The sequence below is a fragment of the Phalacrocorax carbo genome, chromosome 20, assembly GCF_963921805.1.
Source record: "Phalacrocorax carbo chromosome 20, bPhaCar2.1, whole genome shotgun sequence".
Classification (NCBI taxonomy): domain Eukaryota; kingdom Metazoa; phylum Chordata; class Aves; order Suliformes; family Phalacrocoracidae; genus Phalacrocorax; species Phalacrocorax carbo.
In genome coordinates this window covers 7,103,068-7,128,222 of record NC_087532.1, presented here as the reverse complement: position 1 = coordinate 7,128,222, position 25,155 = coordinate 7,103,068, and the positions used below count along the sequence as shown (strand labels likewise).

At 51.0% G+C, this 25,155-nt stretch overlaps 1 protein-coding gene across 1 annotated transcript in view; it reads right to left on the bottom strand.

Moving 5' to 3' along the window:
- The window catches only part of KAZN (kazrin, periplakin interacting protein), a 239,748-nt gene that overhangs the window by 86,832 nt on the left and 127,761 nt on the right, over positions 1–25,155 (bottom strand). The window contains exon 3 of the mRNA XM_064470052.1: positions 10,211–10,388. Coding sequence (XP_064326122.1) covers positions 10,211–10,388 — 178 coding nt within the window. The remainder of the gene's footprint in view (positions 1–10,210; positions 10,389–25,155) is intronic.

Sequence of the window (25,155 nt, the reverse complement as noted above, 5' to 3'; positions counted from 1 at the left end):
AGTAAGGTGTTTTCCATTAATCTTGCTGTATGTGTAATGCTGAATCAAAGATGTTCTGCCACTGCGGAGCAAATGTGCCCATCAGAGGAATTACACCCAAAATGAAGCTGGTCCCTAACGAATGCACTCTGAAACCGCAGCGATGTAGAAGATGTGTTAAATTAAATCATTTACCAAAATACCCTGGAAATGATGCACATCGAAGGAGGAACAGCACATAAAAAGGTTCTCTGCAAAAGGTGGCAAAAATGCAAAATACTTTTTGAAGCTTTGCTCTGCCTGAAAGCAAGAATAAATCGTACTCAATGCCGCACTTGGAGCGACCTTGGCAGCTGCCGACGACCCGCAGAGGCCGCGCACCTTGCCCCAGGGAACAGCAGCCACTGCAGACCTTTACGCAACTCCAGCAAGACTTCAGCAGCTTGCAAGCAGCTTCTGGGAGCTCAAGTCCCAGAGCGGGACCAAAGCCACACAGTGACATGGGCAGGAGAACGTAGGGAAGTAGGGCAAGGTGGCAGCTCATAACCCCTGCTCCAGCATGCCCCAGTAACCCCTCTCTCTCCCTCTGAAGACTGCTCATCCAGCAGCTCCTGAACTGCGGCAGGCAGCGCTGGGCAGGGCACATCCCCAGGAGATGCTCGGGACCGACTGGTCCCTTCCACCTCCATTCCCAGGCCCATCCCCACCACCGCCTCTCCCAGCAGCTCCAACCACCGACCAAAAGCATCCATCTACAAAAGCATCAGGACTCCAGGGCTTTGCAAGGAATCTACCCTGAAGCTGACACTCACCAACTGCCCGGGTACCGCAAAATTAATAAAGCCTGCAGCATTTTTGCTTATGCTACTCCAAAATATGCCTTCACGGCATTAAATACAGCCTTTCTGCTAAATAGGTGGCACTTCTACAGTTTCTCAGGCCCACACCACTATGAGCTTTTTATTTTGATGGCTTTTCCCACAGGAGCTGCACAGCTTTAGCCCCACCAACTCCTCCTACTTTTCATGCAAATTTAGTAACTCCTTTAATCAGGCCCCATGCCCCAAACTGTCAGTGTTGGACCTCTCTCCACCACGAGCGGAGATCGTGCAGGAAACAAAAGCTCATTTGAACAAAACCCTGTGTGGCTTTAAAACAAGCTCCGCTCCCAAGAATGACAACGACGATCTTTGCAGATTCAATTATATGATGCAAATGTGGCGGGGAGCATGCCACGTCTCCACCTGAAATGGTTCCCCCTCTCCTGCCTGAGCCATCACTTTGGCAGGGAAGAAATAATGACAGATTTGGGCAAAGCCATTTAACAGCTCCAGATACGTTTTACGGGGGGACGTAAAGGTTCAAGGAATTAACGTTAAGAATCTGCAGGTGGATTAAACGACAGGTTTTGCCCAAGCAGATAATACAATAATTGTCAAACATAAAAGTAAATAATTGGTTGTGCTTAAGGTTAGAAAAAACAATACTGGACACACACAGGGAGAGAATATTTTGCCATCACAGGAGGAGGAATCTGTTTTCTGAACATGCTGCTGTCACAAAAAAAATCATAAAACGATGTCGTTCAGCTCCGAGGGAGCATCCGATGCCCAACGAGTAAATCGGAGCTGGGCTCTGCTCTTCCTTGCACCCTCAGTGAGGAGTCACTCCAGAGGAGCACTGCAGATGTGCATGGCTCCAACCTGAAAACCCATCCGCCAGGGTCTTCTCCAGCAGCACCGCCGTGCTCAGACCCCGTGCAGCAGGCTGTGATGGCTGTGCCAAAACACGCGGTGCCCTCCCGGCTTTCACGTGTGAGGGCAGCTGCTACGCAAAACTCAAAATGCAGCGGCATTTGGAGATTTCCGACCAAAAATCTCAATATAGTCCAGCAAAACCTTTACAGCAGTCCCTTAAGGTTCTTCTAAGATGTTCTTTTTCCCCTCCTGCAACTTAAAAGAGTATCTAGATCATCTAAATGCAGACAGAAAGGTAAGTTCCTCAAATCAATTCACTTGGCTTTCCACCCCTTATACAGCACACCTCCCTGAAACAGGCAAACACTTCCCATGCTTGTGCACCTGCAGCAAATTTAATCCCACAAGAATATCTTACAGCAATCAGAAATACCCTGGAAAAAACACTGCTTCGTGATGGGAGGGCAGAGACTGCCAAAACCAGCCCAAGTACCACACACGGAATCCTACAAAGACCTTTTAGCACATCCCTGAAGGGTATGCAACACTCTCATGTTTACCTAAAAAAGAACAAAACACCAAACTAAGCATTTTAGGATATTCTGCTGTTAAAATGGAGCAAGGGAAGCTGTTACTTCGGGCAATTAGCCTGCTGCATGAATACTGCACAGACCCAGACCTGGGCTTCCCGTTCAGCCCATCAATAACCCCACGCTATTTTTCCCAGTTAATTTCCAGGGACAATGACGGACAGTTTGCTTAAAAATAACGTGCTGGAGCAGAAGCGTGCAGGTGTGCTGCCAGCCCTCATCTATCATCAGCTCTGTGCTTAAACGGCGTGCATGCTCGCATGCATTCACAATTGGAAAAACCTCCCGTTGTAAGGTGGCCAAGGGATTCGGTTGGCAAATTAATGTACTGGGTAGCGCAGGTTGTTACTATCAGAAGGGCATATCTACTTCTGCAAATCCCCCGTTTTCATAAAAATGAAAAGGCAAATGAAAATAGAGACTCCAAGTCTCAGAGGGGCTCTCGGCTACAAACCCCAAACATTGCCAGTAGCCTCAATCTGCTGGAGCAGAGGCACAAGCCCTGTTTCTTCATCTCTGCAAGAAACTACTTCCCCACAGCAATGTCAGCTCTCTGGGTTTGATTGCTGTTGCAAAAAGCAGTCACCGAAAAACCTGAAGATAGGCATCAGCACGGCATTGTGCTCGCCCGCTTTCTTTACATCCCACATATCATACGTATTCACACCAAATGCTATTTGCTGCCCCTGCCACGCATGCTGTTTCCCACAGAAAGGAGAGTTAACTCCCCACTGAGGGAGGACGCACACTCTCACGAGAGAGGAGGTGATGGAGAGGTTTGGGATTCTCCTCTGGACGCCACCCAGCGCAGTGGGACAATAAAGCAGCGATTGCTTGGGAGAGGAGCGCGTCCCTGGGGACGGCAGCAGCAAAGGCTGCAACGTGCCAGCTCCTCATCGGGTAACCCTGAAGGTTCAGCTCCCAGACGCAGCCTGTAAAACCTGTGAAATTTTAATTTAGAGGGAGAAGTGGCATGCAAAGATACAATGCAGAATGGCTCTGTAAGGACTGAGAAGGGCAAGAAATGGATTTACGGATGCCCTCAGAAGAGGTGCTCCTTGCAGAAAAGAAGTTTGCAGAAGAAGCAAGAGACATGGACAATTCTCCAAGAGTGGGACGCAGCCCAGCGCCAGACCACACCGCAGCAGAGCATCACTCAGTCCCTTTTCCTTCTTCAGTGATGAGGCTGATCCTGTCCCAATCACTGGGTCTCCTGAGCTCCCGCAGGAGACCCGTGATACCTTTACCATAGTGCCACACTCCCCTTCTTTTCGTGGGCATCTTTGTTCCTTTCCCATCATCCGAGCGATCCAAAAGCTAACTCCAGCCATGGTGCTGCGTGTACTTAAAGTTTGCAGCTGACCACACATCTGAAAAGCAAAGCTCAAGAGCTTTTTGCATTTCTCATGGCAAACAGAGCCCTGCCTGCTGCAGCCCCCACAGGCGTCAGAAATCCTAACGACAGAAGCCCATTTCTCATCAGGTGCTCTACGTATAAACACAGGGCTCTGCTGCAGCGCATCTCCTGCCCTCATAAGCAGAGATCTTTGCAATTTAGTGTGTTTTGGATACAGACATGCCACCTCATCAGGCACAGCTGAAAACCAGAAACCTGCCCCCAAACCACTCACACCGCGTCTAGCTGGCAGCTGGGAGCAGCCAGCCGGCATCCCACACGGCCAGCTATGTCCCCATCCCGGCAGCTCCTTGCAGGGATCTGGGGAAGGAGAGGACTAACAAGATTAGAGAACTAAGCAATTTATCGGATTACTGAAGCCACGCAGCCGGAGCCCGGCTGAGGGGCACCGGGGTGTCAGGATGTCCCTGGGAGCGGCTGTCTCTGGCCAGTGTCACACTCAATCATAATCAATACGTCTGCAAAGTTGTTCTTACCCAGCGACACATTGTCCTCCTATAAAGCCTCTGTTATCTTAGGTCCCCTTAGTTCACAGCCTGTCACCATCACTCAGCCTCAGCCTCTCACCCTGGGGCAGGCACCCCCAAGCCTCCAGTTACCCACCTTGGCCAGGGGTGGGTGAGCAAAACTTTGGAGAGAGCTTTTCCTCCTCTCTGCAACTCCTGCAAACAAACTGACTACAAAAACGATTTCAGCCAACGTTTCCAAAAGTGGTTATTCAATGTCTGATTTGGCGGGACTGCTCAGACCTATTTTTTTTTTTTAAAAAGATAAATCCATTCCACCTCTTCCATCACACGGTACACATCTCCAAACATCAAAATACATATTTGTCTAGCCTGAGGTCTCCAGACCTGTTGCTTCCACGAAATCCATCTCAATACCTGAAAGCATCAGCCATGAAGACTCGTGCAGAATTATACAACAAAAGAAAGCAGGAACAGACTGCAAATCTGCCAGCGGCGAGGAGCCTTCGGCCTCCCACAGGTGAGGACGTATCCTGAAAAACAAGGCCTCTGGACGACCGACTCCCCGGGGTTTCGCGTGCAGACGTAACCGCAGCCTGGCTCCGCACGCCGCGCCGCATTACGAGCACACCGGTTCTGCAAGCTGCTGCGTCAGTACCAAAGGCTCTTATCTCACGCTTCGCTGTCAACAAGAAATTATGAGAATTGAATTTTAATAAGCTGGAGACCGAAGCTTTGCTATATAACATGCTAGCGCTGAAGTTCATTGCCTGATTTATAGCAACGTACTCCTCTCCTCGCACCAAACAGGGCCGGAGCAGGGACCACTCGAGGAAAGACGTTTGCCCTCAAAGGCTGGGCAATGAGCCTCCCCAGCTGCAAAGCCTCTTCGGGCAGCTCAGAGTTTCATACCAAGGATGCAGATTTGTCTGCATCACCTGGCCCCGCTGCCAGAGAACACCGAGTTTATTAATTTATCTGGAGTAATGAAGAATAAGCAACAGGAGGAAAGGCTGTCCTTCTGGAGGATACCCAGCCCCACCAGTGATTATCTGAGAGTATCTAAATCCCACAGACAAAACTGCCCTCAGTCTTCCCCAGGTCTTGGACCAGAACCTGTTTATAGCTCCCTCTTCCCATCTGCAAGTCTAACACCAAAACATCCTCATGATTACGCTACAAACTGGGTAGTCAGAAACCCTGGATTAAGTCCTCCTTCAACTTCAGAGTATACTTGAGGCTCCTCATCCTCAGGAGCTTCATGAAAACTCCCCTGGGCAGGCCCTAAAGGAATGATAATCTAAATATTATGCTAACCATGCCAGATGAGGCTTTTGAATAGGAAAACTCCAGAAAGGATATTTTAAATTAACATCTTCAAAGACTAAGATGTAAGGGGCACCTGAAGTGCTATCTGCAGCCAGTTCCTTGCATCTAAAACAACCATGTGAATATTACTATGCACAAATTTATTTCCCACTGCCTGCAACCGTTTCAGAGCATGAAACTAATTGCTCCCTCACTCCATGAACTATGCAGAATAGAGGTAAAAAATGTAGAAAATCATTAGAAAGAGTAATAGTACAGCAAGACCTTGATCTTGCTATAAGCTTGGTGTAAAAATGCTACTGACAGCCAACTGGACAGCAGTATTCAAATTCCTCAGGTTCCTTTTCAGTATCAGCTCTCAAGCTCTGGAAGAACAAATAGCAGGGAAGATTTCTGAAAAGATGAAAATGGTACATTTTCAACAGCCTGAGATGATTACTCGCAAAGTAGCAACAGCACAGAGCACAGAGGTAACTGATTGCCTCCTGGGCAAAAGTCAAAGTCCTCGCATGGTAGCTATGAAAGTGTACAGAGATCAAAGAGAAAAAGAGAAAACTCTATTTTAGGCTGTTGCGAGCATAAAGGTCCTCCTGGCCCTTTGGCATCACCAACTACCAAGACACAACTGAAATCTTTCTTATGCTGCATATGCCAGAGATCACTGGGCAGCAAGGAGGAGAAACCCCGTGTTCCAGGAGCAGGGTGCAGCTCCTGCTCCCTTCCCAGCGTCCGTGCAAACACCACCATGCCCACCATCACCCCCCAGCTCCACGCATCGCGAGCTGGGGCACCGTGACCGCTCCGTGCCACGGACGCTCTGTAACAGGAAGCGAGAAGCCAAATGCTCAGCGAGGTGTTATTAATAACACCTAGCTATTGATTGCGCTTTACAACTTCAAGCACTTTACCAACATTAATTAATTAAGGTGTTTTCCATTTAATGCTGGGAGGAGACTAAAGCAAAAACATGAGGCTAAACAGGCCGACCGCCTGATTCAGCACGGCAAGTCCTTCCACCCAAACTTTGGATTTCCCCACAGATAACGCTTTCTACAAACTACTGAAAATAGAGGTGTAGATTCAGCAAAGACCCTGAGCCAAAAGCCCAGAGGTGCACCCGGCATGAGCAGGGGCCACTAAGCTACAACAGTGCTTGCTGTAATGCCCTGCCTGCCCACCGGCATCCCCCTCATCGTCACCAGCACCCCACCCTGCCGCTGCTGCCTCACCCGGGCCACAGGGCACAGGCATGCCTTTTGCTCGCAATTAATTCAACCAATACTAATTCAAATAAGAATTCAAACACGAGGGTGCTGACACACGGCTCCAGTGATGCTCCCGAGAGCTGCCTGTAATTGCTGCGCTAAGAACCAGGGACATGAAGTATTGATTTCCACCCTGATCAGCATCTAGATTTACACGGAGGCTGCAGCCAAAATACTTCTTCCAGCAAACTCATCGTTTAAAAAAGACTGTCAGGCTTGAAAGGTTCGAATGATTAACACTCACGCTTAAGGACTGTAACAATACACAAGTTTCATTCCTACCTACCTACGCACACCCACCCCCCAGCCCTGCTCTCCCCCTTTGCCGAATCCTTCCAGTTTTGTTTTAAATTACGTAAAACAGGCCGTCAAAGCATACCTCGCCGCTGCAAAAATAGAGCATTATAGCAGAGCAAAGTCTCGGTGTGCACAAAAGGGCCAGAGTTATTACCTCGAGCTGTCTCAAGCTGCACCATAATTATACAAATAACACATTTCACAAACTCAGTATTAATTACTGACTGAGCACAGCACGGAGGCACACGTTTGCCTCCTTTCACGTGACTTGGGACTGACCTGGAGCACCTGCCTGCAGCAGTGAGATCACTGAGCTCCTTCCCACGACAAGCAGAGGAACCTGATGATTCTGCCACGTGCTTCTCGGCCAGGACCAAAGCAGGTCGCCGCCGCAAAGCCGTCAGCTGCCCGAGCACCTCCAGCACATCCTACATCTGCACTTGCAGGTAAGCGGCTGCCCACCCAATCCACCAGCCCCCTGCCCTCCTTAACGTATCTGCGTAAATCAAACAGCTTGGCAACCCTCCTACTTAGGAGACACACGACAGCAGAGCTATTCAGAGATACCCGATGTCGTCTCAAAAACCTCGAGGAAAAGCATAAGGCTCGCTACAGATATCTTGGGCCTGCCTAAACAAACACAGAGTGATGTAGGAGAGCATTTATGGCAGTGTATAAACAATAGTACAGAACTTTGGGAGGAAACCCAGCACAGAGAGTGAATCTCATCGGTGGGTTTTGCGGAGACCAAGGACTCTCCCCCTTCTCCTCAATGAGCACGACGAACGCCATACACTTCAGATGCAATTTTACACCTAACTGATCGGTTTCTGTAACACCACCAGTGATACAGGGCTGGGTATATCACATTTTAAATAATAGCCTCAAACTCATGGGGAAAGAAAAAAAAAAAAAAAAAAGCATCTACAGCCACAAGGCCATGGAGTCACACCTTGTTAGGGCAGCGTCCTCTCTCCTAGTTACTAGACATCAGCACGCTGAGCCAAATTTGCCAGCTTTAAGGGTGGGAAGATGGAGCGAACCCTCCAGCAACTTCGCATCTGCCGAAGGTACCGCTCTCGCACCCAGCCGCACATGGGGCCGCTCTTCCCCACCGGCTGCAGGGACCCTGCAACTCCAAAGCACACGTAATTATAGTTATTAAGCAGAAACATGCACGCTCGGGGGAACAGAACACATTTCTTCAGCACCATTACAGCGTACCTACTGTTCTCCAGCATGCCAACAGTAAAGGAACCCAAAGGGAAGTTTTTCCACCACTCAGCAGATTAGAAAACGCAGAAACCCTGACCCTTGGAGAACCACACACACATCCCTCCTTGCCAGGGCACGCTGCGGGAACAAAGGCACTGCCCCTCTGCAAACACACACGCGGCTCTCCAAAAGCCTCCTGGAGAGGAAACGAAACAAAACGCAGAGTACACCCACAGAAATAGGTGTGTGCGTGAGCAGCCGAAGGATTTTTACCTGCTTTTCTAGCTAGAAGGCTGCATTTCCACGCTCGCGCTGATGCCCTCTGCAGCACATCACCAGCTGCATTCCTGATCCCCCGGCTCCGGCGGGGGAAGACGAAGGCATCCTCCTTCTGCCCTTTCAGCAGATTTTTGTAAAAGAAAGCGCCTCGGTAGCCTGGATGTGGTGTACAGCAGGGTCCAGTTCTGATTATACTCACAGGCACTTACGCACATCAGTTCTTAAAACACCTAAGCATGCACGTAACTTCACCCCCCACATACCTGTGGCTACTGGGAAGCTCTGCTGGGTCCAGCTCCTGCCGCCCAGCAAACCCACCTGACGAGAGATTAACTTTGTTTAACAGTGTTTAACACTCCACACCCCCGGCTACCGAAACAGCCAGATAAAACAAGCTGGATGGAACAAATCCACAAATTAATCCCTCTAAATCAATTTGCATTAATGCCACAAACAACAAAACACCCGGCGGTGCAACTGCAGCCTGCCGGGAGCCGCGATGCCCACCAAGAGTTACCTTTGAAAATCTACAGCTTGCGCAAAACCAAAATGCAACCGTTCAATAATGCCTGACGACCATACCAAGAGACACTCACAGTAAATAAGTAACAAGTAAATAACAGCCAGTGACATTTTTATCACGCAGGTGTAAATTCAGTTATCGGGAAAGGGGAGGGCTTGCACTGTTTTTGCTCGGACACCAAGGCTGCTCCAGGGTGAGCTGTCATGCAAGCCTGCAATTACTTGAATACAATTATATATATATATATATTTCCTAAGTGTTTATAAAGTAACAGTGGTGGCAGCACTACTTTGGTTAGCAGGAAACAGGGAATTTCAGCCGGGCGAGAGCCAGACCCCACCAAGAGCGCTGCAGAAACAATTTGGACCCCGTTTGTTAACCTTCACGCAAAGCCAAGAGCACAAATCCCTTCCCGCTCCCCCTGCACCCCGTCCCCCGCGCTCGGCCTCCGCTGCTCCAGCCCCCAGGCCTGCCGACAACTTTTTGGGGGTTCAGGGGCAGAGGGAGGGGGATGTATGCATTGCACAGGGGCTGTGCAAGCCCTTTGCCTCCGACTTAGCAGAAGGCACGCCTTGGGTATGGGCCCTTTTGGGGTGGGCGCGCTGCAGCCGTGCAGGACCCCGAGCTCTCCCGCTGCCGGTGCGCCCCCCCACCCCCCCACCCCCGGGGCCCGCCCCCCGCCCCGGGCCGGGCCGAGCCCCGGGGCCGCCGGCAGCGGCGGGGCCGGAGCGGCCGGATCGCGGCTGTAACATGGCTGCTTTCCTACCGAATTACGAAACCGGTTATGGGAGCCGGGGTACCGGGGAGAGCCGGCGGGCAGGGCCGGGGGCAGCGGCCGGGCGAGTTAAGCAGCGTGCTGGGGACCGGGGAGGGGGTATGGGGAGGGTATGGGGGGGGGGGGGGAGGTGTCCCCCCTTGGGCCGGGGGTGCTGGAGCCGAAAGAGATGGAAGGAGTAGCAAGGAATTGGAATCAAAACGGGGAATCCGCAACCGGCGGGTGGAGCCGGGTCCCGACGGGACGCGCCGGTGTTGCCCCCCCCCCCCCCACCGGAGAATGCAAATAAATAACGACAAACAGCAATGAATGGGGCCGGTCTGCAGGTGTCCCCCCCCCACCCCCGCCCCCGCCCCCGCCCCCGCGGCGGCACCCACCTTGCGCGCTGTGCGGGCCGTGCTCCATGGCCGGCTCGCTGCCCAGCTCGGCCAGGCGGCGGCCGGTGGCGGCCAGCTCGGCGCGCAGCGCCGTCACCTCCTGGCCCGCCGCCTGCAGCGCCCCGTCGATGCGCAGCGCCAGCTGCTTGTTGTCGTCCATCATGTGCAGGATTTTGGCCTGGGGGAGGGAGGAAGAGGAGGAGAGAGGTGAGAGAGGGGGAGCGGCGTGCGCCGCCGCGGGGGGGGGGCGGGGGGCTGCCTGAGGGGGAGCCGCGCGAGTGGGAGGGGGCGGGGCGAGGGGCGGGGCGAGGGGAGGGGGCTGGGCGAGGGGGGGGCCCGAGGGGGGTGCGGAGGGGAGCGGGGCTGGGCAAGGGGGGGGTGCAAAAGGGGAGGGGGGCTGTGCGAGGGGGGTGCAAAAGGGAAGAGGGGTTGCGGGGGGGGGGCTGCAAGCGGCGTGCGAAGGGGGAGTGTATGGGGGGGCCGCAAAAGGGGGAGGGGGGCCGCAAAAGGGGAGGGGGTGTGCGAGTGAGGTGCAAAGAGGAGGGGGGCTGTGCGACGGGGGAGCAGAAGGGGACGGAGGCTGCGGGGGGGGGGTCTGCAAGCAGCGTGCGAAGGGGGGAGCGTATGGGGGGCGCAAGAGGGCAGGGGGCTGTATGAGAGGGGTGAAAAATGGAAGAGGGTCTGTGCGAGGGGGTCTGCAAGGTGGGGCGTAAAGGGGAAGGGGGCTCTACAGGCTTCGTGCAAAGTGGAGGGGGGGCTCTGCAACCGGGCGTGCAAAGGGAAGGAGGGTCTGTGCAACAAGGGGGGAGCCGTGCGAGGGGGGTGCAGAGGTGAGAGGTGCTGTGCAAGTGGGGAGCAAAGGGGGGGCTGTGGGAGAGGGTTGCAAAGGGGAGGGGGAGCTGTGCAAGGGGGAACAGGTTGTGCGGGGGCGGGGGGGGCCTTGCCCCCTGCCTGTTGTCCTTCCCCCCCCGGCAGGGCACCCAGGGGAGCTCAGGGGTGAGGGGTGAACAAGGAGGGGTGGGCAGCCCTGCAAAGCTGTGGCAGCGCCGCAGCGACACCCCCCCCCCCACCTTACACACCCCCCCCTCCTGGGAAGTTTGGTGTGGGTGCTGCAGTGCCCGCAACTAGCCACCGTCTGCTGAAAATCCCCCTAATTAAGCACCTTTCTGCTAATCGGGCTCTGGTTCACCCTGCCGCATGGGCATACCCAAAGGCTGCGTGCAGCAGGTGGAGGGAAAACGGGCTCCAAAATTCCCCCTGGAAGGATTTTGGGGGGGGGCGAAGAGCAAGCCGCACGCTCTCACTGCTGTAGCGGCGGTTCATGCGAGAGTCCTTATGCTGGCGGTTCATGTGGCATGAACCCAGGGTGAAAAATCGAGAATTATTTGGTATCATCGCCGGCGACTGCTAGAGGGAGCGCTGATGTTTCCCTGTGCCTTATCGATGCCTCGGAGGGATCCACTTGCGTGTTCGCCAGGGCCTGGGCTGCAGCAAGCCTGCAGAGCTGCGATCGTCCCCAAGGCAGCCGTGCGGGCAGGCTTCGTCCCCTCCCAAATCAGACGGTGCCGCTCTGGAAACTGCGGCCTGCACGGCTGCGCCTCCCCGAACCATCCCCGCCTCTGAAAGCGGCGGCCAGCGGCGCTGCTTGTTTTCACCTGAGCCACGTCCAGCTTTAAAAGTTCACGAATGGGTTTAGGAATTGGGCAGGAGCCCCCACGGCGCAGGGTGGGGGTCTGCGGAAACGCGAGTGGGTGCGGGGAGCGCAGCAGGGAGCCAGGGCCGGCGAGGAAGGGCTCTCGCCGAGGGAAAAGCCGGGGAAAATCACAACCCTTAAGGAAAAAGGGAGAAACAGTCCTGCCTGTGTCGGTACGATTTGCTAAATCCTCTGCTGTCTGCCTAAACTCAGACTTTTGGCTGCGCAGCCTGAGAATTTGGGGCATTTCCTTGAACATCAGGATGCTCCTTGCGCGGCGCCGCTGGCATGCACAGACCTTAGCCAAAACGCAGTAAAAACGATAGAAAAGTGCTTCCTTTCTCAGAGAGCTGCAAAGATGACTCTGGGAGAGGCTTGGCGTGAGCTGAAGCAGAAGCCTGCCGCTGTCCCGCGCAGCGACGGTCCCCGGGGAGCGCTGGGACGTGGCCCTGCAGAAGCAGCGGGGTTCGGCATGCCGTGTCCCCAGGCAGCTTTTAGGAACAGAAATCGGGCAGATCTGTCATGTCAGTCTGCCGAAAAACAACACTAAGATCGGCCTGGGTCCCCCAAAAGCCTCCACTCTGATCTGGATCGTGCCTACAGCCAGCTCCCTAAGAGGGAAAAGGACCGAGTCCTTGTCGAGTGGCACCTAGACCTGGTCATGGGTATCAGGATTTTGTAAAACAAAGAAAATCCAGTATTCAGATAAATGGTACAGTGGCTTTTTCAAGGGAAAATGATTTTTGACTGAGAGTTTTCCAGCAGTGTTTGCAACCCACCCACTAGCGCTGGGCCAGGGCACTCGGGATACGGATGGAAAGGGTTCTTCTCCTTAATGAATTCCCGAAGGGTGGACAAACACCCCGCAAGGAGAATAAATGCAATTCTTGACATTGTTTCTTCATCATCTATGCAGCCATCCCTGAAGAAGATAAAATTCTTTAAGTATATGTGGAAACTGAATTCTAATCAAGATAAATGCCCGGTTTCGTGCCTTATTTGCATGAGTATTTGCTGCAAACTGTGCTTGCAAATGAGAGAATTATGTATGTAACCAGATAACCTGAATGTGCAATCGCGGTACCGTGTATGCAAAACTTAGTCATTGCGCTTGAATAAAACGTACGCTTCAGCAGAAAGGAGCTTGGCTTTAAAATGCAGACACATTATTTTTATCATAAAAAAATCAGGTTAAAACTGATTTGAGCCTTCCAAGAACACATTCAGCTCCTGAAGCAAAGTCCAAATTATGCTTCGTACTCAATCTAACCTTAATAATAGACTAGTTGAGTTGCTCTACTGGCAGTGCTGGAATCTTTTTAATTTACCGGTGCAAGAAAATTTCTACCTTAGCACGTGTATTTAAAAATATGTTCCTTAAACTTGGCTGTGGACTCAACCGTAAATTAATAACCTCACTTTAAAAAAAATCTTCCTTGTTACTTTAAGTTCTTTTGAGATTCCCCTGAAGATATCTTGAAAGATTTTCCCCCGTACCTCCCCCCGTCCTAACTAGGGAACAGCTGAGTCCATTTAAAATCGATTTCGATCTCTGAAAGCAGGGTTTGATTTCTCCGAGCTTCTGCCTGGAAAGAGCACGCCATGTCGCAGCACTCCCGAGCTGTCAGCCGGCAGAGCTGGAGCCCGGCACAAAGCGAGCGGCGCGGGCGCGAGCACGGGGCAGCAAAGGGATTTGCGGCGCGAGGGTGGCTGACGTTCGCTGGCCACCCGCGACTAAAGCGCTGCGACGTACCCCGCGGCGTCGCTGCCCCGGCTCTGCCGCGGTGCTGACTCTCCATCCCTCCCTCGCGCTGTGCCGCGTCTGCGCACCCCTATGCGTTCCCAACCCAAAATCTCCCTGCGCTGCGACCCCGGTTCTGAGATGAGGGGAACCCACCCAGCCGCACGAAGGTCCCCATCATTGCTCCGCCGGCAAAGCTGTCTTCAAGGGGGAAGGATTAAAAATATCGCCAGGGTGTGCATTCCCAGCGCGGACCCTGAGGAGTATTTTGGGTTGTGCTGATTCCCATTCAGAAGGCCGAGCCTTTGCTGAAATCCTCAAAATTGCGGTGAAATGAAGCGTTAGGAAAGGAATTGGGCCTTGTTCCCTTTCTCGTGTTAGTTTTGAATTAACAAAAAATTAAATCACCAAAATTAGAAACGTATTATTTCCCCAAATTGCTTTGCCTTTGTTTTTAATTCCAGCTTTAACCAAGAGCTTGACAGCTCTGCACCAGGTCCGTGTCCCCAGGGATGGGAGTCCCTGGCCACGCGGATTTGGCACGGAGGGGTCAGAAGAATCTGCTACAGACACACGGGAAACCTGAGTCAACACCAACAAATCTCAAGTCTCCATTCCGCCTTAGCTACACTCAGCATCTTTTCAGGCGGTGCAAGGGTAGCCTTGAAAACGTGAAAAAAGCCCTCAATTTTGGGCAACACATTCTAATAGTAGCATCACGCCCAGGCAGGCCATTTCTCAAGAACATATAGATGGCATAAATGTGGATGGAGGAAGATTTGAGACTACTACCCAGCCTGTTTGCTCTCTTTTCAGCCTAGGGAATGCAGTAGAGGGAATATGAGAAGGTTTAGGAGATAAGAAAGAGCTGAGTAGCACACGGGCACCGTTCAGGCCTTCCAAACACTTTCATTTGCTACGCACATTACCACTTTTTATAGTTTAATATGTACAATATGCAAAGGAACCAGTTTAACTAAATGGGAAAAGCCTTTTGTGTTAAGGTTGAACGTAATCTAATACGGCCCTTTGACTTGATTCAATTAAATCCTTTCTTTTCCAATTAAATAATCAGCCAGAAGTTAATAAAAATGAATTTCAATGTGTCATCCTGCAGAATGATGACCTCTGAGATGGTGAAGGCTTATGTAAATGCTGCTGATCACATTTTATCTGCTTGTGCCTCACTTCCACCAAAAAAATTGCCTTCTGTCTGTATATTTACATTATTTTCTCATCTGCTCCATGTATCTCTGTCTGCAGTAACAATCCCCAGCTGAAAGGGCTGCGAGTATCACCAGCTTCTTTCAGCACATCCTCCACAACTGACCTTCCGCGACTGGAAAAAAAGATCGCCCAAGACGGGATTTCTGATCTGTGCCTCTATTTTGTTACCCCCTGGCACGCTGCAGCGCAAACAGCGGCAATCTGGCCCTTTCCAAATGCCACCAGAGGCATCTGTATGGCCATTCATCAGCAAAGAAAAGCACACCAAGAAAATCCGGTCGAAGAGACCAGCAAACTTTAGCAGCAACCACCAGGAAAAGCACAGCGTGCCCCGAGTTCAATAGTCTGTCGTAGCACATCTCCGCTGAGTAATTTCCATCCAAGTTAAAATAGTTGCTAATGTCTACAAGGGCTTTTTTTTTCCCCCCACAAAGGTCACATTTTTATTTGTGTATTTATAACTGCGTTTGACCCCTCTTCTCGCTCTTAAAATACTGAGCACCAGCTCTCTTCTTCCTCAGCCGGAGTGCATAGCAGCATCTTAATGCAAACCTTGCCGATGTGTTACTGCTCTGCTGAAGCTGAAATGCTAGTGCTTTAATTAATAAGTTATTAAACCAGGATTAAACAGAGCTAAGGATAGGCAGGTTAAAAATTTGGGTGAATATTCTCCTTTTCCCCTGTGTTGCTGCAGTGACACGTTTCCCCATCTCCGTTTCTGTGCGGGTGAAAAGGTCCTGGTGACCTTCCTGCGCTGCGCATCCCTCGGGACCACGAAAACAAACCCATTAATGTTTATAAAGTGTCTCGGACTAGGGGAATTACATCACCGTGGCGAGATACAAGCTTAATGGATCAAAACAAACCCCAGATCCAAACCCCCCCAGCTTAGACACATCTCAGTTACCCGGCGCAAACCTCGAGGAATCCCACTGAGAAGGGATAATTGAGAGAAAAATGTGATCCCAGAGATTTTTCTCCAGTAAACCCATTTTACGTTAATAGGAAGCAGATTTCTAGACCCCTTGCAAACAAATGACTTCCACAGCATATTTCACAGCTGAGCGCATCTATGGCACCAGCCTTTATACACGGGTCTATTAAACCCAACATTTGTTTAATGAATTACAGCGATCCAATGAATCTGTGTATGTTCAGCCTATATTTAAATGTTTATGGGGAAGACGTCAGCAGCCAGCTTTTCACGAGCAGGTATCAGCGTCAGTGATGAGCTCCAGCTGCAAGGTACCCGAGGCTTTTAATGTTTTTTAGTGGCCACTTTTTTGACTATTGTGGGCAGTCAATTGTTTACTTTTATAAAACTGTAAGTGTAATTACGCAGGAGTTTCGGGGTCTCTGCTTAACATGAAACTGCTCAGATTCTGTGCAAATTGAGGGGGGTTTCTCCCCATTGATGAACCATGTGTGTCACCTGATAGAGTCATAGAATCACAGAATGCCCTGAGCTGGGAGGGACCCCCAAGGGCCATCGAGCCCAGCTCCTGTCCCTGCTCAGGACACCCCAAATTCACACCGTGTCTCTGAGGGCCATGTCCAAGTGCTTCTGGAACATCGCCAGGCTGGTGCCGTGGATGCCTCCCTGGGGAGCCTGTGCCAGGGCTCCACCACCCTCTGGGGGAAGGACCTTTCCCTCATGCCCAGCCTAACCCTCCCCTGGCACATCTCCCTGCCGTTCCCTCGGGGCCTGGCGTTGGTCACCAGAGAGCAGAGACCAGCCCTGCCCCTCCTCCTGCCCTTGGGAGGGGGCTGCAGAGGCCATGAGGCTGCCCTCGGCCCCCTCTGCTCCAGCTGAACACACCCAGGGACTCCAGCCGCTCCTCGTACGGTTTCCCCTCTAAACCCTTCCCCAGCTCCGCGGCCTCCTCGGGACACTCTCCAGTACCTTTATACCCTCCATGTCCTGCGGCGCCCAACGCTGCCCACAGCGCTCGGGGTGAGGCCGCCCCAGCGCGGGGCAGAGCGGGACAATCCCCCCCCTCGCCCGGCTGCGATGCAGGGCTCGGTGCCCCCCAGGGCACGGCTGGGCCCCTTGGTGCCAGGGCACGCCGGGGGCTCGGGTTCAGCCTGTCCGGGGCCAGAGCCGCCAGGTTCAGATATAAACTGTGGCACATCTCCCACCCGCCTGGGGTTTCATCCACGTGACTGAAAGGTGAGTTAAGACACTAAAAGTCACATAGTCAAACACAGTTGACATGCTGCAGCTGTTTCCAAGATCACCTCAAGTTCACCTCATGGGTCAATATTTAAATCTTGACAAAAGTCTAACTCTGGCCCGCCCTCCTGTTTCAGCGTCTCCCCTGCTGCACACTATGCCTGAAGTGCTCCCTTTCATGGCATGTAGAAGCAACAGTGATGATGGTGCTGTGATAGTATTTAGCTTTCTTGGGTTGATACCTCTGCTTTGTGGTGGTCTCCAGCCCAGCTCTCCCCACCCAGGAGCAGGTTTGCTGCCTTGCTTCTGCGTAGGATGCTGAAGGTCTCACTTAGAGAAGGGGTGAGTCCCAAAGTGCATCCACGTGAGCAGAGCTGCCTGGTTATACGTTGCTGCAAAAACTGTTTTCGTTGTAGTTAGGGCTGAAATATCCCTAAGGAGCTGGTTTTAGAACTGACCAAGTGCAAGGTCACACCTGACCCGGACGGGTCCACAGCCGTTGCCCTCGGCCAGCCGCCCACCAGGGAAAGGACGCAGAAGGGTGCCCTGCGCTCCGGCGCTGGCCCCTCTGGGCCGTTGCAGAGCTGAGCTGCCTGGCAGGGGCTGTGCTTGCCGCGTGGGTGCTTGGTGGTGGCTCAGCCAAGCACGGGACCTCTGGCAGCGGTGGGTGGGCGGAAGGGACACCAGCAGGTCGTGGAGACCCCCTCAAGTGCAGCTGGGATTACAAAATAGCTGGGTAGCACGTGGTGGGAACGCACTTGGAGAAGCAAGGAGAGCAAGTGCGGACCCAAACGTGCACACATGGTACCTACGCGCTTGGCAGCGGTGGTGAAGTCTGCGTGCTAGTTCTGTAAAACTGCTTGGATTTCACAAATACCTGTCCATAAAGGAAGAGAGAAATAGGGAGCAAAGAGAAAGAACTTCAGGCAAAGTCTGTATGAAATGCTATCGCAAATTATAGGGGAAAAATGTACTTAGGTTTTGCAAAACTGCAGGGGTGATTGGGAGATCAGGTCCTACTGACTTACTAGAAGACACCGTCTGTCCTCTTGGGAAGGGAAGAATGGGAAGTCCGCAGAGACATTTGCTTTGCAGACCCGATTTACCAGCTGTTCAGACACTATTATAAGGATCGTATAAAAACTTAAATGAATAGGGAGTTTCTGAAGCACTTAGATAGCAGGAAAATAAGTGCCATGAAAAAATCCCGTGATCAATCAGCAGACAAATATATACTTAAATTAGGTGTTAGTGGGACAGATGCGGGAAAGGTGATTATGGGTTGCCTCTGTGTTTCCTTTGTCAACAATGATGACACACCAGGGTGGGTCAACGTACCCTACCATTAAGACAGCATCAGCATTCATCTGACAGTTTCTTTGTCCCGTGAAGTCAATGCCTACGAAGATTTGACATTAGCGAGAGGCACGGTGAAATTCAGATGCCTTTGAATTTTCATGACCCTCTAGATGCTTTAGCCTGGCAGATTACAGGCAAGACGACTGTCCTATATTGGGCAGGAGGCAGGAATAAACATTCGTGCCCATCCATTTCAACTGTGGCAATAAATACCGTCGGCAAAAACAGTGGAAGAGCAGCCCTCTCCTCCCTCCCCAGCAAACAAAACCACAAACAGGGTCTGTAGGACAGAGTGCACGGGAAGAGTCAGCTGGAGCATCCCGGGAAAGGAAGATGTTAGGGAGAAAATGTAATTTTTGACTATAATATTTGTGAAGTAAGTAAAAGAGAAGATCTGGAGTGTGGTTCAGGCCTCTAAAATAATCCTAAAATTACTACAGAAACAGGGAGCTCCACAGAGTAAAGGAGAGGGGATTTAGCATGCGCAGCGCGCCTTCCCCATCGCCACCTGCCACCCGAGGTGCACGTCAGCACCCACAAAATTCCCGCAGGCGTTCTGGGGACCGTACAGAGCAACCTAGACAAGAGCGAAACTTAATTTATTCTTACCAGGCTCCCCAGGGCAAAGCATCCTTCCTTTTCATTTCAAGTGAGGCAAAGCATGCTCTGGCCGTCGTCCTGCCTTGTTTTGTCGGCGGCACCAGCACAGGGGGCACACCTAGTTTGAGGATTGCCCCACTGAAAAACCAGCTGCTTTTACAACAGAAGAGTGTGGCTGGGGAGCACGGAACAATAAAACTAGCTGCTTTTTTTTCTTTTTAAAAATTTTTTTCAAGAGGCTGCCAGCAGGGTGGACTAATCCTGTATTGCGTAAGGTTACAAACATGTAATTACCTTCCCCACTAAACTATGAAAACTCTAAAAATATACATAGGTAAAATTGCAGCATTGGGAAGGCAGCTGAAAAATGGGAGCAATATTCATACATTTACACATTATATGATTTATAGTCATATTTTAAGGCTTCAGTATGTATTTATTGATTCCATGCATTTGGGGTTTGGAGCGTATTGGTGCCCATCTCCTTAACTGTCATAACGCAGATTGGCTGGAGTCATCTGCTCTGAAAAATAACGCTTTTTGAGGATTGAAAGAAATCCCTTTACATCATATAATTCACAAGTACTTTGTTTCTTTGGTTAGGTAGGAAAATACTGCAGACCTTGTTTCACAGGATGGGGAAACTGAGGCACGGATGGGCTGAAGCTGGGTGCGAAGGGGTGCTGTGACCCAGTGGGAAAGGGGACCTACTGCAACCCATAAAACACAGCGAGCCTTTCCAGTGAAATAAGGAAAATTCCTTCACCTCTTGCCTAAGGAACCGTAGCGTTACTGGTACTCTCATGCAGTCCCACACTCGGGAGGGGTGCTGATCCTCGTGTGCTGGGCGGTTTTGGTAGTGCTCTGACACTAATGAGGCAGAGATTAGGGTTAAAAACCAGGGAGTGTGAGTGCAGTGTACTTTAGTGCAGTGTACAAAAGCAAAAGATGGTAACAGCCCCACACACACTTTCTAGGTACTGCACTAGCACACATGTTTTGTCTAAACAGGAGTTTTTAATGAAATCTGCTGGAGGTTGATTGACCCTAATGTAACACTCAGCCATGGAAGGGCAGGGGGTGTGCTGCTTCTAATAAAGTCCATTTAGCTTCTGACAAAGATTACTTTAAAAAACCCCAAACAAAAAAAACCAACCCCCCCCACCAAACGCACAAGCGTGATAAAGTATCTCAGTATAAAATCAATACCGGGGCGATTAGCAGCCTTTGAAAAATTCTGGCTCTAAGTCAGTTCATGGCAGAAATCAAATGGAGGTGCTGTCAACTCACTTGGTCATTTTACTTTGCTTCTGATATACGAGAGTTAGAATCATCTAAAATGATTCCCATTATTCCTGCATTTTGCCCTTCCCCCCCAGGGCAGCACCGCGCAGCCAGGCACCCATCCCACCCCCCTCCCAGTCTGCAGCATCACCCCCGCCGAGCGCTCCCCATCGCAGCACGGCCCGTGTCCGGGGGAATCCCCAGGCTGTCGAGGCGTCCTTATCGGTTCCTGCTTTTAGGGAAAACTGGAGATAAGCTTGACCAGGCGTGAGCTGCCACAGCCAGCCCAAGGTCCCTCTGTCCGATTCCCGGCTGCTGCTGGGAGCATCCTGCAGTCCCAGATGGACAGCCCTGGTCATCAGCCGGCACGCCAAGGGGAGCTCAGTCCTCTGTTAGAGAGGCATTACCCAGCCCTTCAGCTAACTCGGGTGAGTTAATATTATTGATATTAACAGCTTTTTGGGAAAGCGGGGAAGTTTTCCCCAAGTCTGGTGCACCAGAGTGGGGGGAGATGCCTTCAGATGAAGGCTTGGTGGAGCCAGAGGGATCCAAGGGAAAGCTGATGCTCTTCCCAAGGAGGGAGCACTATGAGTGGTCTCACAGAAAGCCAGGGCAGATTGGTAGGACCTTCTGAATAAATAAGGATGCAAAATTCTAAATAAATAACAATTTAGAAAAAGCCCAGCTGGATGGATTCCTTAGAAAAATCTAAACACGTCGTTAAGCTCCGGTGTGTACAGGAGGTTCTGTGGGTGCCAGCACGTTCATCACCCCGAAGGTCTTCAGGAAAAGAATCAAATCACTAAGCTGGCGGGACTGTTGGCAGAGGGATTTTAAGAAGGTGATACGTATAAAACCTATCGATGGCAATTAAACAAAGCAGGACAGCTGCCAAGCTCTTGTGTTTGCTCACTGTCAGTAGCTTTTATGTATACAGAGATATATATCTACACAGCTATTCAAGTGCATTTAATTTTTCCAATACCCACGTACTGCAGCGTGTGTGAGGGTAATGTGTTTATGCTAGGAAGTTAGCGATTTCATAACACAGTACTTGGCTCTAGGGCAGTTTTTGTATTATTAACTTCCTTCCAGTGCACATAGAAAAATAAAACCTCTCCCCATCGAAAACCCCGGGATGAAGTTTTGTCGGGCGTTGAGCGCAGTTTGTCACACTGCCAGAGGCCCGGGGCTGGACACTGAGCTTGGAAAAATCCGGGACCTCAAACCTGACGGAGAACGTGTGAGCCGGGGCGTGGGGAATACGGGGCTGGTAGGTGGGGAGCTCACTCTGGCGCGGCGCAAGACAAAGGGACAAGGGGAAGAACCCCTATGGCACCTTTTGTAACATCCACATTTAAGTTCCTAGACTAAAGGTTAGGCCAGACCTGCAGTGTGAGGGAGTGCCGCCCCGTCCCTCGCGCCCCGCGCTGTCCAAAAGGTCTGGACAAGCACGAGAAACGAGTTAGGACCTTTTGGCTGATTTTCTTGCCTTCTGATGACACTCCATTAAAACTAACAGTTCATAATCTGCACCGGACCAGCTCGCCTCAAGATAAAGATCTGCCTCATTTGCAGTTACATAATTAGCAATTACCCTAATTTCACTTACATTAAAATTACTTTTTTTTAAAAAAAATAAACGTTATCTTTTCTGATGAAAAAAAATAAAGCGGCCTGGGTCTACTTGAAACTATTCTACAGAAAGCAGCAGCATCATTATCCTGTTCACAGATATAATACCTAGACACTTTTAATGAAAATATTCATTATTGCTCATTTGCATCTCTTTCAATTCTAGGACGGAAATCAAATGAAGATGTAAAAACAGTGCCACCTCTGCCTCAGGCAGAAAGGAGATAGGGTGACCCCCACGTCCTTCCAAACATGAGCTTAACTTGTATGAAGAGAAAGGATCTCCAGCATCTTCGTAATTGAAGGCAGTGCTAGACGAAAAATGAGCAAAGAAAACCGGGGGAAAATAGTGGTGTAAGAATCTGGATCTGAGGAAAAAATCGGGGAGCTCAGCACAGCACAGAAACCCTCCTCCGATGGGTTTAGTCTCGTGAGGACGCTGAGCCAGAGCGAATTATAAAGGGGGGTTATAAAGAAGAGCAGGGGAATTTGCTTCTGACCGCCCTGCACTGCAGCGGGAGCAGAGGCTCTTACGCCCCTTAGGCTTGTTTGAAAAATCTCGGCCCCAAACTGGAAGTTGTGTTGAAATACAGCTGTTACTCAGGATGGTGATAACTCACGTGGGTTTAGCAGAGACTTCTCCTGAAGATAAAGTACATTTAAAATGTACTCCTTACTTGCTAGTAACAAAACTTGCCATTAGTACAAGTAAATGGATACTATACCTCAGAAATACACGCTTCATTGAGCTTGGAGAGTAAAGCTAAAATAATCTTTTTATAGCAAATACAGATGAATACTTAAAAATAATAAAAAATCGGTGAATATTCATTTGAACTCCTAAGCAAATTTGCCCTTGTCATATTTGCATCTCTCTTGTGTTCTCTTTCTGTGCAACAGAGTTTTATTAGCATGAACATTCACAGAAAGTGAATTTGAAGGCTGAATACCCATGGGAAATGAATTCTAAATTCACTTGCTGTGTGCAGTCACCCACGAAACTTGATCATAATTGTTTATTATACTTAAATATTTATATTGTGGAAGCACTCGTTAGATAAAAGGGCCAAGATGCTCCTGCGCTGGGTGCTGTGCAAACACTGTCTCAGGCTTACAGAAATTACCTCCGTCCCCAGCAAACACAAACGGGGACGTGTGACAAGTTCGACCAGGCTCGGTCACGTAAGAGAGGTGAGATGGCAGGCGGCAAATTTCAAGGTCAAGAACAAGCACCGGGGCGGAGGGGTGACAGATCGAAACGTTCCTGCTCTTTTCCAAGAACAAATGAGAAAGTCGCAGTGTATCCGCCAAGTGGCAGGACCTCGCACAGGGTGTGTTCGTATGGGGTGTTTGAAATAAAGCCGGGGATTTAAAGTTCATCAGAAACATCCTCGTCCAAGCTTTTTTACTGCCTGAAGTCCATCGCCACGGACTCCAGCCTTCGCTCGGGAGCTCAGATTTCAGAGCTCTCAATGCCTTCAGGGTTTACAATGGATTCTTATATTTGCCAATCCATTCCCCTCCCCTGCTCCCCATTTGCATCTATAAATGTCCTGGAAAGCGGCACCCACTGCTGCACACAGCGCTGCTGCCTCCCCCAGCAGATTCCTGGTGGCACAGCGGCAGCTCCAGAGCAGGAATCACATCCCTGGTCACCGGAACACTTCATACCTTCCCACCCGGGAAAGGCGGCTGCAGGAGCTCGCTGGGCAGGGCAGCGTTGCTCCCAGCTCATCCCTGTGCTCCAAAGATGCCTCTGGGGCTTTTTTGGGGGGGGGAAAGGATGCACTTTCTGCAATAGAGGACCCTGTTTTTACTCAGTCACAAAGCACCCTACAAGTCTTCTGTACCCCACAGACCTCATAGCAAAGCGCGGGCTGGCCCTGCTGGAGCTAGCACTGGCTCCACGCTGGACTTTGGACAGGATTTTGTTGCAAAACGCTAGATAAACTGTATTTTGGGGGGGGTGGATGGAGGCAGAGGATGATTTCCAGCCTGTTCTCCCACCCCTCGCGCACAGCAGGACTGCAGTCGTCTCCCGGCTACCTTCCACCCTCCCGAGCGAGCGCAGTGAGGCAGGAATTGGCTGCCTGGGTCACTCGGCCGCGTGGGAACAAACCGAGGGGGTGCCCTAACAACGGGCCACCCCAGTGCTCCGTCTGCTCGATCCAGGAGCAGATCCCTGCAAAAGCCTGCGAACAGCACTGCTGCACTCCTGGGCTTCGGAGGAAGGCGAGGGGGCATGTCGAGAGCATGCTTTTAGACCAATCTTCACTGAATTATTTTTCTGTATTGCCTGCCTCAGTCTACAACGCAACGAGGGAGCATATTTTCTATGGTTATGGAGAAATAACAGCAAGGCCAAATCCCTGCTGGAAGTGGGGCAGGGCTCTACACACTGCACCCATGGGCTGGAGCACAAGCAAATTGCCAACTATTAAGGGCTGATGAACAAAAAATACCGCTTGAAATTGAAGCTCAGGTTACAGTAGTAAGGATGCACAGGAGAGAAAATTGCATTAGGACATGCACTATCTTATGCATTCCCTTAAAACTGGACTCACCACCGGGAGGAGGGGATTCAGAGCCGCCCCTCGGAGCAGTGTCAGGTCTCCGTCAGCTTCCCCGGCCCTTACATACAACTGTGTCTTTTAATTATCGTCCACCGTAGTCAGGTTAGGGTTGCCTGTGTCAATGTGCATTTGCAACGTATCGCTGTGCAACAGTTCCCCACTCCTCTATAGAAATAGCAGGTGTTATTGACAATATAATTACGTGCCATCAATAATTACCAAAAATTTAAAATGCCCCAAAGAGCAAATCAGATACGGTATTTCACGGCGTTTCCTTCAAACGCAGGCCACCGAGGTGATGCTGGTATCGAAGTGGAAAGCTGTAATTAGGTGAATGTGAGAAGCAGAAGAGGAACCTGATGAGACAAACCAAGAGAAAGCAGCGCTGGGGACCCAGTTGCTGAAAACGCCGCGTGAAGGGTCGGTGTGCCGGGGCGCGGGGGCACCTGCTCAGACGAAATTGTTTCTGAGGGAGCACGAGCTGCTTTTGAGCATTTGAGATCTAGAGGGTTGGAAAGGGGAAGAGCAAGAAATCAGCACTGCGGAGGGGGATGATCTCATGCAAGGGGGGATAACGGGGCTCCGTCGCTGGGCGGAGCATCCTCACAGGGGGAGCAAAAATGGGGACCACTTCTGCCCAGAGGCCTCTGAGGCTGGGGG